Here is a 15,683-nt window from a genome sequence, read left to right as displayed (position 1 = left end):
CCATCCCTCCAACCCTGCTCTTCTTAGTGTGTATGTGTGCATGTCTACATGAGTGCATGCCAAATTTGCGTGGGTGCCTGGTGAGGCCACAAGAAGGTGCTGGATTCCATGGAGCTGGAGTTACAGGCAATTGTTAACTACCCAGTGTGGTGGGAACAGAACCCTGGTCTTCTGAAAAAACAGTGAGCACTCTTAACCTCTGAGCCATCTCCCTAGCACCAGCAATGTAATTCAAAATAAACTTTGTCGTTTCCTTAGAGTAGATGATATCTGTGACCTATTCAAGGTCATTATCGAAGGGTTTGTAAATCTAGAGTGTGTGTGTGTGTGTGTGTGTGTGTGAGAGAGAGAGAGAGAGAGGAAGGGAGAGTGAGAGTGTGTGTGAGAGAGAATTTTGTGTGTGAGAGAGAGAATTGTGAGTGTGTGTGAGAGAGAGAGAGAGAGGAAGGGAGAGTGAGAGTGTGTGTGAGAGAGAATTTTGTGTGTGTGAGAGAGAACTGTGAGTGTGTGAGAGAGAGAGAGAGAGTAAAGTGCCTGTGGGCAGCACGTGTGTAGAGCTGGAAGACAGCCTTGGGTGTCAGTCCTTGATCTCTACTCGATTTGAGGCAGGGTCTCTTGCTGGCTGCTGGTATTGTACCAGGTAGCCCTCCTGGGAGCTTCTGGGTGTTCTCCTGTCCCCTCGTCCTGTCTCACTGTAGAAGTACCGGGGTTAGAGACATGTATTATCATGCCTGGCTTTTATGTGGGTTCGGGGGGGTATGAACCCGGGTCCTTGTGCTTACAGGGCCATCCTTTATCCATTGAGCCATCTCTGAATCTTTTTTAATGCTTAAGGAAAAAATCTTCCTTACTGAAGCCTGTGCCAGCCATATCCTCTTTGCAAGAGTGGGATAGTGGTCTCTGAGGGAAGCACTGGGCTGCAGACCTGAGGAGGCTGGGGTAGTGTGAAGTGCTTACCTTCCAGCCCCCCTCCACATCAAGTGGGGGTTAGCGCAGCAGAGTTGGGTGCTATCACACTTTGTATTTCATTCCAGGGCAGTTGCCAAGGAAAGTTACAAGGCAATTGAGAAGTGACAGGACATTTCTTATTCATCATTCACTCGTGTCCTGCTGGTATTCATATTCTGTTCACAGGGCATCTGTAAGTGGGGGATTAGTTTGAGGTTCTGTTGTGGACAATACCAGTCAATTAATTCCAGGCAAGATAGAAATTCTCCCCTCCCTTTGGTCTCCTTGTTCGCTCTGTCCTTGAGGGTGTCATCCCTTCTGACTGTGTATCTGTGCGGCATGCCCACGTCAGTTTAGTTTTCTGATGACACCACTGAGGTTCTTGTCTTACTAATCAATAGTCTCAGTCAGTGACGCCTCCTTTCTCCCCCTCTGACAGACCAGACTGGCCTGAAGAGGTAATAATTACTGCTGTGATCTCAGCATGTTTCTTCTTTCCTTCCCACCCCAGAGCATGTCTGTTCGATCCTGGCTTCCCTCCTGCGCAACCTGAGAGGGCAGCAGCGGACAAGGCTTCTGAATAAATTTACCGAGAATGACAGCGAGAAGGTGGGTGACTGAGTCCGTGAAGATGGGGCCAGGGCCACAGTGGTGGGGAGACAGCTCCTTCCTTGAGGGGTGCTGGTGCCAGTGCTTCTACCCTAAAGTATCTTCTCCAGCATCTGGGTCCGTTGCTTTGGGTTTTAAAGGTTCTTAGGAGTTTCCATTTTTGTGTTCAGATGTACTTTCCCCCTTGGAATGCCAGTAGCTCCTGGGGTGGCAGCATGGACAGTTGGGATTTTCAGACCCCATGAGAGGAGATTATAAGAAGGTTTAGGTTAGGGTGTGGTGGGATGCACAGCTAGGTGATTGAGAATACACTTTGGAGCCAGAGGTCTATAGTTAAAGCTATTTTGCTACTTTCAAGATATGTGGGCTGCAGACATGGCTCCGGGGATAACATGGCATGTGAGCACAGAGACCAGAATTTAGATACCCAGAACCCATGTAAAAGTTGGACAGGTGTGTCAGCCACCCATGATCACAGCACTCAGGAGGCAAAAACTAGGGATCCCCAGGGCGAGCTGGCTGACTCGTAACAAGGCTAGCTGGGGTCTGGGAGCTTTGGTTGAACAAGAGGCTTTGCTCCTGTAAGCAAAGTGGAGAGCAAGACCCCTGCATCAGCCTTTGACCTCCATATGCACACACACGTGCAAAAAAGAAAATGTGCTGCTCTGAGCCTCACTTTTCCCCACCTTTAAGTTGGGGGCATTAGTGTTCCTCCGAAGACTCACTAGCTGGTGATGGTAGGGGGGTTAGATGAGCTCTCCCTAGGTGGTGGTGAGAAAAGAAAAGTTATTGATAAGGACGTGCTGAGCAGCCCCGGGTGAGCTGTGGAAGCTGGTGGTGGTCACTGCGCTAAATGAAATTGGACAGCATTTCATGTTGTCGTCTCACATCCCAAACCAAAAGAATTGAACAATAACAGTACCTAGCATTTGTTGAGTGACTGCCGTGGAGTAGAGGACAAGGAGACATCCTTCACTGCTGTGCAGGAACTGCAGTTAATCCTAATGTCCCTGTCACCCTCGTTTTCAGCAGGAAACTGACGTTTAGAGAATTGCCGAAGATCATGCCACTAATACTACCAGAGCTGGGACTTGAACCCAGGTTTCTGAATACAGAAGTCTGTGTATCTGCCCACACCATGTATAGTAGTAGGCAGTTCCAGAGGAGCAGAAGGAAGGCTCGGAGTCCCCTTTTTAACACATGATAATTGCATTCCTGCTTATACCCAAGGTAGAGCTGGGGCACAGCCTTCAGAGGGGTCTGCTCTGCCTCTTTGTGCTGCCCAGTAGCCATGTACCATAGCACAGAGCATCTCAGCGGTCCTGCTGCTGCATCTGTGCTCCAGTTTCCACACCGTTGTGGTAGGAGAGACCTCACTTCCCTGTTACCTGATAGACATTTTTCATGGTTTAAAGAAATCATGGACATAGAAACATGTGGAGGAAAATGCATAAAATCACCAAGTCTCCATGAGCTGCCACGGGTTGGGACTTGGGTGCAATCTGCCTGGACTGTCTGCAGCTATGGTGAAACAACACGACATTGGCTCCAATGCAGAAAAATACTGCTTGGCCAGGAGTGTGGTGGTGCCAGCCTGGCGGGTAGGTCAGAGGTCTGGCCAGCATCAAGGTGGCACTCTTTCTGTCCCTTGAAGGTCTTGGGGAAAGCGAACCTTTCCAAACCCATTTGGTGTCCCCAGGCCATGTTCCAAGATGGTTGTGCTAGGCTGAAAACTGACTCAAGTTATTTCTGAACAGAAGTCAAAGTCTTTTTTTCAAGTTGCTGAAGGAGTTTTTTCTGGCACTCTCTTCTAACTCAAAAGATTTTACTTAGCTTTTTTTTTTTTAAGATCAGCTCTGGGGCAGAATCTGAACATGAAAGGTTTCAGTTGGAAAAAAAGAAATCTAAGTTCTAAGTGAATATCAAGTATGTAACTCCAAGTGCCTTCTCCTTGCAAGAAGGGGCTCAGATGTTTGTTTGTTTCTTTATTTGTTGTTAGCAGCTTGAATTCTCGGGAGTCCTAGAGGGGCGGGCACCCCTCCTTTGTGCAGGGGCATGTGTTTGTGTGCTGTTTTCACCAGCCCCCCTTCTGCTCTGGTTGTGTCCCTGATGCTCAGCTCCCGTGTCAGAAGTAGAAGTGGGTCTCCCTCTGCCAGCAGGGCCATGAAGTGGGGGTGCGCCCTCCCCGCCTCACTCCTGCCTGTGACTCTCTTTCAGGTTGACAGACTAATGGAGCTGCACTTTAAATATCTGGGTGCAATGCAGGTGGCCGACAAGAAAATCGAAGGGGAGAAACACGTACGTATCCATCCCTGCCCACTTCTCACAAATTCCTGACACACTCCATTTGGTCCCTCGTGTGCCTCATCTCTCCACACGGGACAGGTAGAGCAAAGGTGCATCGTCAGCCACGGGCCACCTAACAGGCCAGAAGGGCAGGGCCCAAGGCCACTGTGGTGTGCATATGTATAAGTTACCGATCTTGCTGTTTTGATCAAATACCTGACAAGTTAAGGGAAGAGGGGATATGATTTTGGCTCCCAGTTTGAGGCTGCACAGTATGTCGGTCTGTAGGCATGGCAACGAGGCATGAGGCAGCCAGTCACATTGCATCTGTGGCCACAAAGCAGCAAGAGGTGAATGTTGGTGCTTAGTTTGCTTTCTTCTCTTTATTCCGTCTGGGACCCCAGCCCACGGGGTGATGCTGGGTAGGTCTTCCTTCAGAAAACACACTCATAGTCATACCCAGGTGTGCATTTCCACAGAGGCGCTAAATCTAGTGAAGATTAACAGTCAGGTCGTAACTACCCCTCAACAAGTAGTGAGCTTTTAAGAGGAGGGATACAGGACTAACAGAGGTCACCCTAGACAAGCACAACTCTCAGAAGTGCCCGAGTACAGTGCCAGGATTTGGTTCCATGGTGACCAAGTTGTCTTGGTCAGTTGCTGGCTGCCATTGTCCTGAGGAAGTTGGGGATGGGAGTCTAAGGAAAGGGGTCCCAGGGGAGGAGAGGAGGAAACTGAGAAACCAGTAGATCCAGCTTCCCATACGCAGAAGACGCAGAGAATAAAGACTCATCTTTGTGCCCAGGCCAAGTCCTAGGCTGCCATGGCTGGCCCTGTCTTCTGCTCTTGCAGCTTGCTAAGGGCCATGGGCCTGGCTGGCTTTCCTTCTTGAGGAACCACATCACTCTTCTCCGAGGTGGCCCCCATGCTGCCCCGCCTCCATGTTGTTCTGTTTCCAGCCCTGTGGCTTACTCAGCAGGCCTCTTAATGAAGGCAGATTTCACATTTGCCTGTTGTCCAGTCTACGTTCTGACCTATGGACTCTCCCAGTGTGCAGCCAAGGTGCAGGGTGACCCCTCCCTACTTTGTGCAGTCCGCAGGCAGGAGCCTGAGTTTCCTTGTGATCTTGATTTCCTGAGTCTCTCAGTTTTCACCTTGAAGGGACATTTGAGGCTTTGGAGCCTCTCTCACAGGAGTGTTTCTGATCCTACCCAGCAGTAGGCAGAGCTGTGTCCCTCCACTCTGCACAGCTAGGCTGGAGCTGGGGCGGATGGGGGACCTTGAGATCTGTTTCCTCGCCACCTCCTGCCCAGCACTCCCACTCTCCACAAAACACACCTCCACCTAGGCAGACCAGTGGATTGTAAATATTTCTCGCGCTGAGGTTTCCCTGTGATCTCTAAGCCTAGTAAGTGCTTAGATGTTTGCTGATTGATTGAATTGATTGATAGGGACTTTCTTCTTTCGCACAGAGATCCAGCTGTAAGATAAAAGGCAGGGACTGTAAATGCTGAGCTGGGCTTAGACACCTAGGCGTGCTCCTCGCGCCACTCCTCCGTTCCATCTGATACATGAGGGACACTGAGTGTCTGACAGAGCCACAGTAAGGGAGCCTTTCTTTGTGGGAATGACAGCTAGACATAAATGAAGGTTCTCTGTGTGGGAATAGCCACTAGAACTCCAGCCCTGCCGCACACAGCCCCAGAGACAACATGCCGGAGCAGATTTAAATGGCAGAAGAAAGCCTAGGGGGCAGATTCTCCGCTTTGAAGTTGCTGCCAGTCATGGCTTGTCACTGTTCTCCATGTGGCTCCTAGGTCCCTGCTAGCTTCATGTTTCACTCAGGCTGGGACTGCTGCTTTTGACAGTGGGATGGATTAGAAGCCTAGGGAGAAGACGTGGGGATGCAGAGCACTTGGTGGAATGCTTGCATGCACAAAACCCTGGGGCCAGTCCCCAGCACCACTCTTACTTAATCCTAGCACTGTGTAGTGGACGAAGAGGGATAAGTCCAGGGTCATCCTCAGCTACATAATGAGTTTGAAGCTAGCCTGGGCTACATGAAATCCTGTCTCAGACAAACAAACAAACACCTAAAAGGAAGGAACTGTCCTCTGGGGAGGAGAGAAGAAAGGGGAGGAAAGTGACAGAGATACATGTGGGCAGTCAGAGAGGCCTGGGTTCACGCCGGCTCTGCTGCTTTTGTCTCTGAGCTCATGGGCAGCTAACTTGCCCTCTCTGTGGGTTTGTCTCCATATCTGTAAGTGAGAGTAGCTGCCCCTTCCAGTGACTGGACACACATTCTAAGTGTGTAAGGTATCTGGCTTACTGAGTAGAAGCTGCTGCCATGAGGCCCATCCTCCACTGGATTTCTTTGTCACCTCAGCAAGCCAGCAGTCCTTTCCACGAACACCCTTCCTGCCTGCTGTCCCACAGGAGCCGCCTCAGCAGAATGGCGTGCTGGCACAACCAGGTGCTTTGTGTGAGGTGGAGTGTAGATACTCCAGGGAAGACCAGTAGGCAGCTGGGCATTGGGAGCTTGCATGTCGCCGTTGGGGGTCCCGTGGCGTGCATCCCAAGATTATCCATTATCTGCATTGAAGAGGATGTGAAATTGGTTAGCACTGATGGAGAATGACGGCTGCAGCCGCTCCCCCAGCCTCCAGCAGGCTGCTGTGTTCCACAGACTCAAGCTCTGCCATTCACTGACAAACATCTGTCTCCTTGGTGCCAAGGCCGTTTTGCTGGGCACTGGCAAACATTCCAAGGCCATTAATGCTCCGCAGCCTCGTGCTGCTCCAAGAGCCAAGGCAGGCGGGGCACATTCATGAGCGGGGTTTGCTGCCAGCACTTGGGCTCTATCTTGGCAGATGCAGCCGCCTCATGGGTGTCACGTCACAGAGCAATACAGCCTCCTTTTCACCCCTTCCTCCTGCTGTCCTCTCTTAAGTCATAAACAGTTGGTCTCCCTGCTCCCATTACAGATGTCCTACCCACCACCATGCAGGAACTCTGTAAGCATGGCTGATGTGAACACTATTTCTAAGGCATCTGGATGAAGTGACCCTCAGATTAGTAAAGAGTGAATATCTCCCATACGTCACCAAGCCTGCAAAGATACCCACTCTAGATGACAGATTCAGATGTGTCTCTAAGCCACCTTTCCCTGGAGCCCTCCATTTCCCTGAGTGCTGTGCACTTGTGTGTGGTTTGCTTTTGACCAAGATTCAATGGAGAGAATCCAATCATTGGCAAATGTCGATCAGACTCCTACTCTGGGCCAGGCGCTGGACCAGGCACTGTCCAGGCAAGGGGCCCAAGTGCCAATTAAAGACCCAAGAGTGGTGTGCTACTGGGGAGGGCTAGGGATCCAGGGGATAGCTAGAGCCACCTTAATGACTACTCTGTAATTCTCCTACAATCACACCAAGCAGGAATGGGTGTTTGCAGTCCACTGTCAGACCCTGGGAAAGGAGGGCAAGGGCCAGGGAGCTAGGCTCAGTGCCAGGCCTTCCCCTGGCTCGAGAGCTTTGGACACATAACTTCACTGCCCCAGCCTATTTTTCTCCCTTGGTGGCCTTTTGTTTTTAAGGTGTTTCAATTTTTGTTCTTGGAGAAATTGGGCAGGTAGCAGTACAGTAAAATTAATGCCAAGTAGGAAAGCCATAGCCCGTGCCCAGCACCTAGGAGGCAGGCTGAGAGTCTTGTTTCCTTATCTTTAGGAAGTTCCCTATTGACTTCCATAGTTTAGTCCCCTTTCTCTGCCTCCCCTACCTCCAGCCCTGTCCTCTTGCCTTGGGTCTTACAGTTGGTGCATCCTGCAAGGTCAGATCTCATTGTATATGAGCCCTCCTCGAGAGTGTTCAGTCCCTGGCATAGAGTTGTTGTAGCCCCGCCCCCAGCCCTTCATTACTGGTAGGTGGTGTGCTTGTTTGTTTCATATGTGCCTGTGGTCTTTTCTGAACATTTGCACCCTGATCCTGAGCCTGAGGAAAGGGCCACTGCCCCTTGAGGGAGTTCAGTGTCTGCTCTTGGATATTAAGGAGGATGGAGGGATCTCCCTACCTCCTCATTGTTCCACAACTTTCATTTTTGCCTCTCAAGTTTAGTTTAAAAAAAAAAGGACAGGCGTAGTGGCCCACATCTTTATTCCCAGCACTCGGGAGACAGAGGCAGGTAGATCTCTGAGTTCAAGGCCAGCCTGGTCTACAGAGTTAGTTTCAGGGCAGCCGAGGCTATTCCAAAAAGAAACCTTGACTCAAAAAACCAAATAACTAAAAATATACATAAGGTTTTGAAGGATTCGCCCAGCCATTGAAAATCCTTAGGCTCACACGTGTAGATTCCTGTGTAACTGCAGCAGCACCATAGGGTTGGTTCATGGTGGAATTTGTGTCATTTTGTTGTTTGCTGTGCTAGAAATGGAAGCCAGGGCCATGCACATGCTGGGCAAATGTCTCCTGTGGAGCGACATCCCCAGCCCTACAGCTGTGTGCACTAAGGAAATACGAGTGTACTTGGAAGCATGTACTGGACTCTTCTAGCATTGAGTCATTTGATGAATTTTCAGTTCATATTGTATTACTACAACAGCATGTAACTAAAAGAGAGTGCTATCCATGCCCTGGGCATGTGCCCAATGTGTTCAGGCTGTAGTCAGTGTCCTTGAGATCCAGAGTGAAGTTGGACATACCCCAGGGGCTCCTGGTTAACAAGATCTGAACTTTTAAAGGCTATGTAATGATTCCAACTCTCCCAGCAAGCAGCAGCCCTTGTGATCAGTAAATATCCAGGGCGCTTGTCTCAGCAGATTTCACTGGGCTCCCCAAACAGGCTGAAGCCCAGAAAAGACCAAGATCCCTGTGGGTTCGATGTGCAGAAGCCGCCGTCAGAGCAAGACGTAATTAGATAGGTGCTGGCAGGGATTTCTGAAAGAGGAGGAGAGCCTTAGAGAGAGTCTTTTCTTTCTTAGTTCCTGGGAAAATTATACTCAGCAGGTTTATTCAATAAAGTGTTCTCACCACATACTTTGCACCGTAATGACTTACAAATTGCATGCTAATTTTGCCACAGTTAAATCATTCGAGTCTTTATCCTGCAAAGAAAAAGATGGACCCTGTAATGAAACAGTATCCGCAGGACTTGATATCTTAAGCAGGCCAACTGTTTCTTGAGCATCCAGACCTCACTTGAAGATATGGGTGAACAGGATAGGGTGGGGTGGAGGTGATGTGTGGGGTGCATGACCCTGAGCGCGAAGTGAAGATGACAGTGAGAGCCTGGCTGCCACTATTCTACTAGCTATGCTTTCCAGCTTCGAAAGCAAGCTTTAAAAAGCGAGAGCACATCCTGCTGAGAGTTCCTCTCAGCTCATCTTTAAACCAGTGCCTCGCAGACTTCTCAGCCAGTAACTTGCCAGTAGAAGCTAGTGGGCAAAGGGAGGGCTTCGTGGTGTCTTTCCCTCTCTCCTCCCTCCCCCCTTCCCTCCCTCCCTCTGTGGGAAGCCCAGTTTCAGGCATAGGCTCCTTTGGTGTCTCCTGCTCCTCTGCCATTCATTTGCAATCAGAAGAGAAGTCGGTGGATCTGAGTTCTGAACCCACACATCTGCCACTTGCCTTACACTGTGGTCGTGAGAACTGTTTCGCCTTTCTGACCTTGGATCCTCACTCACTGAGGTTGATACCCCACTTCCCTGCTACTTCCCAGGTCTGTTGTAGGGTTTGCTAGAATCAAGGCTGTGCCAGGGCCTCCCACACCTCTGCAGGCTCACAGCCAGCTGTACCTGGGTGTCACCGATAGGCTCCTCGGACTCATTAAGTCAAACCTAGACCCTGAGTTCCCTAGAGTGGAGACATTCTAGGGCCATTCTCCAGTGTAACAAATTGAACCCTGGAAGGCATCTGCTTGTTCTTGCCACACATCCATCAGGCAAGCTCTCCCTGCGGTGGCATCTCCACCCCTTCTCGTCACAGGTGACTGTCATCACTTCCTTTTTCTTTCACACAGCACCACCTGACTAGTTTCCCTAGCTCTAGGAGTGTTTCCTATGGGTACCTCTCACTCTTACCCAGAGAATGTCTAAGTGGGTGCTTACTTAGACTACCCCCAAACACACACACACACACACACACACACACACACACACACACACACTAGTTTATTTCCCAGCCTCAGCTTTTCGCAGCTAAGAAGACACAGTTTCTAGGATCCTTCTCAAGCTGTGTGTTCTATTTTAGAAGCTTTTGGAGGAAGGGCTTGTTTGGGGGAGTTTGCACATCTCTTGTCTCTGTTTACCACTTACATTTCCAAGCTTGCCTTGGCCTTCGAGAAGAAGCTGACATCCCTGGGTGGTGGGGTGTTCTTGCCTGTGCCTACAGAGAAGGCATTTCCAGTTGGGACTGCATGTTGAGGCTCAAAGGGCACGATATTGGCTTCACAGCAGCCTCTTTATGACTGTCCCCTTCCATCAGCCAGAGACAACTCACTGCCTGTCAGGGCAGATTAGAAATGGCATCCTCAGAGCATTTCGAGGACTTGACCAGAGAGAGGCACGTAGGAAGCCGGTGGTTCCGTTGGTTGTGCTTCTAAAGACAGATTAACATTTAAAGTGGAGATGCAGCTGAAGGAGAGAACACACCAGCCTGCAGTAATAGCACCTTGACGCTCCACATTCCACCTCCGTGGTATCTTTGGCGATGAGTCTGTTTATTTTAGCAACCCTCCGACAGGCTTATGCTGCTGGGAACTGCAATCTGTTCCACTTACAATGCACCATTCAATTACCATCTAAGATTTTATCCTAGCCCTCTTGTACAGAACGAACAAAACACAACCTATCAGAGTGTCTTCTCACTGTCTCTCAAATTGCATATGGAATTTTCTAGTCTAGCTATCTATATTTCTAAACACAAACACACAGCCACCACACTTTTACAGGGTCTCGTATGTGCCAGGCTAGCATTAAAATCTGCTGTGTAGCCAAAGATGGTTTTTGGTTTCTGGGCCCCCTGCCTGTACCTCCCAAGGACTGGGATTACAGGTGTATGCCACCACAGTGGGTTACTGGTGAGGTGGGAGGTGTATACTTTCCAGCTGGACTACATCCCTGCCCTCCTCTCATTTTTAAATTTCTTCTTTACTGGGAGAAAGACAGCCCAAGAAGTCCTACGTTTAATGTTCGTGATTTATGTTAATTCTCGCATAACTTGAACACAGTGCCCCAGTGCTCAGCCACTGATGCTGGAGAGGGTCCATGCTAGGACTTTTCCGTTCTTTTGCATTGTCAAAGGAACCACAGGTTGGAGGCAGTTGTGAGCTCTCTGGCCCGGCCTCACCACTCTCTGCAGTTGAGCTTTGTGACCTAAGGAGACCAGAGCTTCCGGTGTGGGACGCAGAGATAGTTGTTCTTGGGGTTCAGGGAAGAACTGTGACTCATCCAGGACAGTGCCTGGCGCTCGGGAAATTGTGTCTCTTAGCTGAAAGTGAAAAGACTAGAGGGAAGGCCTCAACCAGGGAAGCATGCTGCACTGTCTCCCACCGGAAGTCTGCGATAGTCACATGACGCGACTCAGATTCTCTGTCTGGAATTTGAAGGCGATACCTGCTACACATGCCCGACGGCCCACACAGCAAAGATGGCTTTGCTTACGGAGAACTTCCTGCTGCAGCTGACAGCAGTCACTTCCACTTCCTGTGTGGGATGACGTATCAACTACTGCTGCTTTTGCTTCCCCTAAGCAGTGAGGTCACCAAACCCACAGCCCAGTATTGTAAAGGGCTAGATAATGTACCATCCGGACAGGTGGGCCTCACTGCACACCCCTTTCTATGGCATTTCTGAAACTGCTGGGGTGGCCCTGGCCTTCAGAAGCCAACCTCAGTCTCAGCAGAGCTGGGCAATGGGCATGCCTTTCTTGGGAACGAGCTATCATCTTCTCTGAGTTCTGCATTTGAAAATTCCACTTTCTGGTCCTAAGGCTGTGTGTTTGGAGTTGAACATTGAATGGACTGATGTTGGGGGTGCTCCAAGGAAAGGGAAAGAGGAACAGATGGCACTTGGTGTGACTCTCTTAGGTCTGTGCTTTCTAGAAAACAGCATGGAGAAGCCTGCAGGCACAGTGCCCTGTCCAGTTAAAAGGTTGGGTTATAGGGAAAGTGTGACGGGAAGCGCTGTCGAGGCACTGGGCCATTGAGAGGAACGCAGCCAGATGGCCCAGCCTCGTTCTGGAGGCTGTACTCTTTATCTTCTCCTCCGTTTGTTATTCTGAAATCAGTGCCCGCTGGTCGCCGATGTGCTGTGTGGAGAGCACAGTTGCAGGTCTGCGTCCCAGTGCTTCCAGCCTGGCCTTGAGGGGTGGCCCTGCTCTGGCCAGTGTGTCTTCTACTGTGGGGAGTAAGGAGTGACTGTGCCTGACACCAAAGGCCACCTGCAGGGGCTCAGCTGCTCCCTTCGGTGGGTGGGTGATGTAGCAGCAGTCATTATTCATACTGCCTTCTGTGTTCCTGCCAGAACTAAGTGAGCTGCTGGTGACTGGGAGCTCATCAGCAAAGCCACTCCCCTGCTCCTTAGCACCTTCTGTCCTTGCATGATACTCTACTGCTGCACTCGCCAGGCCAGCCGGGCTCACACCTCTTTACCATTATTTCTGTCTGTTTGTTTTGTAGTGTTTTGTTTGTTTCTTAGAAAGGACCTCATTATGTAGACCAGGTTGGTCTCATCAAAGTTATGGAGATCCACCTTTTTGTTTGTGTGTCTAGAACGTCCTATGAGTCTCAAGTCAGTTCTCAACTTAAGACGCTCTATGTGTCCTAACTCCCTCAGGCCTTGTCTAGTCACTGAGTTCCCACAGGATTCGCTCAGGACTTGTGTCCTGTGTCATCTGTCTTCAGAGATGGTTTGTTCCCATGTGTTAAGCTCCTTACAACTGTAAGTGCCTCTGAAATATGCACTATTGCCAGGCGATGGTGGCACACGCCTTTGTTCCTAGGACTCAGGAGGCAGAGGCAGGAGGAGCTCTGTGAGATCCAGGACAGCTAAAGTTACACAGACAAACCGTCTTTAAAAAAAAAAAAAAAAAAGAAGAGGAAGCCCAAAGAAGAAATAAATGTGTGCTATTGTGTCCCTTCTGCAATCTCAGCTCTGCAGTTAGTATGCCATGGATGAATGCAGGGATTCCAGTCCCTCCAAAAACCTTCTCCCTTTCTTCTTCCTTCTTAGTAATAGCCTTGCTATTAGACACCTAGTAAGGCCAGGGCCTGTATTCTACTGTTATGATTTCTACACAGAAGTGTCCTGTCTTCAGGGAGTCTGTATCCTGTTAACGGGCAATTATGTAATAATGAGCAATTTCACCTCCGTGTGCCTTGGTTTCTGATTTGTACGATGGGATTAATAATCCCCTCCCTCTCCCCCTTAATTTCACTCATAAGGATATGTATGTGTAATAAGACTTTAAACTCTGTGGCCAAGTGGAAATGCATGGTATGGGCACTGAATGCTTTTGTGAGTGGAAGTCAGGAGTTGATTTCCTTCCTGTGCCTCTGCCCTTCCCCCAGAGCAGGAAGTTAGGATCTGAGTGAGGAGTGACATCACTGGTGCTCTGTGACTACCAGGTGAACATTAGCCGTTACCAGATTGCCAGGGAATTGGCTACTCAGTGAGGCTGAGGATCCGTGGTGGTGATCCCAGACAGAGCGGGTCTGCAGCCTGTAGCCCTCTGTGCCTTGTAGACAGGCTTTAGGGGTGAGATGAAAAGTGGCCTTGTGTTGCCGCCAGCTGGCCCCCTGGGTAAATAAAGAAGTGCATTATCTGCGACTAAGTGGTCTCTGAAGGGCTCCTGCTGGAGATTGACGCCAAGTGCTAAGCCTTCCCATTCCACTGTCCCTGGGGCTCTGTCAGTGACAAGAGCCTGTGTTATCACAAAGAGCCATGGCCATAAAAATAGCCAGGGAATCAGGAAATGGGCCATTGTCACAAATGTGGGCCCAGCACTTGCCATCGTAGACTGGTCTACAAGTTGAGCGGACTCAGTGTGTCCTCTGTTCTCCGCACTCAGATTCACAGCGGTGAGGGCTTTTTACTGTATTCACCTTGAGCACCACCCGGCTACCCAGAGCTCACAGTATACCCTGATGTCCACTACCTACATGGATGATAACAGAGCCTGTGGCAGAGGTGTACAGGGAGAGGCCATGTTGTCCTGTGTGCTTGGGGGGAGGGCAGGTGGTAACCTTAAATAATCAGGGAAGGCTCTCTGGGAGAGGGTTCCTAAAAACAGTACAGGCCTGAGAGACACTCAGGTCCATGTTGGGAAACATGAGGTCAAGCTGGTGGTAAGAATTCTCCCAGCAGTCCATGCTGCTTGTCCACAGATGGTGAGAGTTGGGGGTGATGTTCTAGAAGTCTGCAGTGACGATCACATGAGTGATCAGTAAAAGCTGCTGAATCCCATGCTGTAAGTGGGAGAATGGTATGGTTTGTGTGTGGTGTCTCTGTGAGCCTGTTGTGTTGGAGATTTGTTTTTAAATAAGAGTTGGCTGCAAAGAGAGAGGGGCCCAGACAGTCTGGCAGGTCTGGGAAAGAGCCTGTCATCACTTAGGAAGTGTAGAGGGATGACGGACTGTGAGACACAGTGGGGAAGTTGGAGCTTGCCCCAGACGCAATGGAAGCGAGGGAGTAATGTGCCAGTGCTGAGGCAAGGATGGTGAGCAAGGGACTAGGTCCATGGGTTCCCAGTGGAGAAGGGCGTGTCTTATAGAGAAGTTGTGTGTGGAGGCACAATTAGAAGAGTGAAGAGTGGGAAGGCTGGAGTCAAGGCAGGGAAGCTGTGGGGAGGAGGGAGGGGAGGGGAGGGAAGAGGATGGGAGGGGTGGAGAGGAGGTGGACCAGTGGGTTTTATAAAGAGCTGGCTGTGTAAGAAGAAAAAAGCTGATACTAGCTTAGACTATGTCCCTTCAGCTTTCCTGGGGTAGAATATGCAGATGAATGAGATCATTTTGGCCTCAAGGCATCAGAAAGGAAAGTGATCTTTGAACTTGCCTCTTGTGGCCTCCGTGGTCCATGTGGAATGAGGAATACCAGAAAGATGCTTCAGGACAGAGGGAGAAGGGCAGGTGGAAGCAAGGGCTTTTCTTGCGCTGTGGTGACTGCAGTGTGGCCATACTGGAGGCTCACCTTTTGTCTCTCCAAGCACTGTCCAGCTTTTATCCCATGCTTGTTTGTTTTCAGGACATAGTGCGACGTGGAGAGATCATAGACAACGACCTGGAGGACGAGTTCTACCTGCGGCGCCTGGACGCAGGGCTCTTCATTCTACAGCACATCTGCTATATCATGGCTGAAATCTGCAATGCCAACGTCCCCCAGGTAGGAGGACGCCCTGCCTCCTCCCTGGCCCCCTGCACAGATGAAAGCACAAAGCTTTCCTGTAGTCCCCTCACCTGTGGGTCTTGTTTCGGGTGGGGCGAGGATGACACTGTACCTGGTGATTTCTTCCCCATCCCATTCTATGCCTTCCTTATTAGATTCGCCAGAGGGTTCACCAGATCCTGAACATGCGTGGCAGCTCCATCAAGATTGTCAGGCACATTATCAAGGGTGAGTTGGGTGCTGCTGGGTCGCTTTGCTGGGGGATGCTCGGGGGCTTGCCGGACCCCATCAGTATCCCTGGAAACTGGTGCCCAGATGCTCTGGACTGCGAGCGGCAAGCTCTTCTCCGTGCCAGGTCATCTGTGTCGAGCACAGACGGCTAACCTGTTGCTGTCTCTCTCCCCTTCTAGCTCCATGATTACACTAGTGGATAAAAAGCACTAGGACTCAGGACCATCTGCTCTTAAAACAC

The 15,683-nt window shown here is 50.2% G+C and overlaps 1 protein-coding gene across 1 annotated transcript in view; it reads left to right on the top strand.

The window, feature by feature from the left end:
• Window positions 1-15,683, top strand: part of Ctnnbl1 (catenin beta like 1) — a 155,381-nt gene that overhangs the window by 133,305 nt on the left and 6,393 nt on the right. The window contains exons 12-15 of the mRNA XM_051187661.1: window positions 1,460-1,557; window positions 3,775-3,855; window positions 15,071-15,208; window positions 15,367-15,439. Of these exons, the coding sequence (XP_051043618.1) occupies window positions 1,460-1,557; window positions 3,775-3,855; window positions 15,071-15,208; window positions 15,367-15,439 (390 nt within the window). The remainder of the gene's footprint in view (window positions 1-1,459; window positions 1,558-3,774; window positions 3,856-15,070; window positions 15,209-15,366; window positions 15,440-15,683) is intronic.

Source organism: Phodopus roborovskii, unplaced genomic scaffold, assembly GCF_943737965.1.
Source record: "Phodopus roborovskii unplaced genomic scaffold, PHOROB, whole genome shotgun sequence".
Classification (NCBI taxonomy): domain Eukaryota; kingdom Metazoa; phylum Chordata; class Mammalia; order Rodentia; family Cricetidae; genus Phodopus; species Phodopus roborovskii.
The sequence above is the reverse complement of the archived record's forward strand: the minus strand, read 5'-3'. Positions and strand labels throughout refer to the sequence as shown.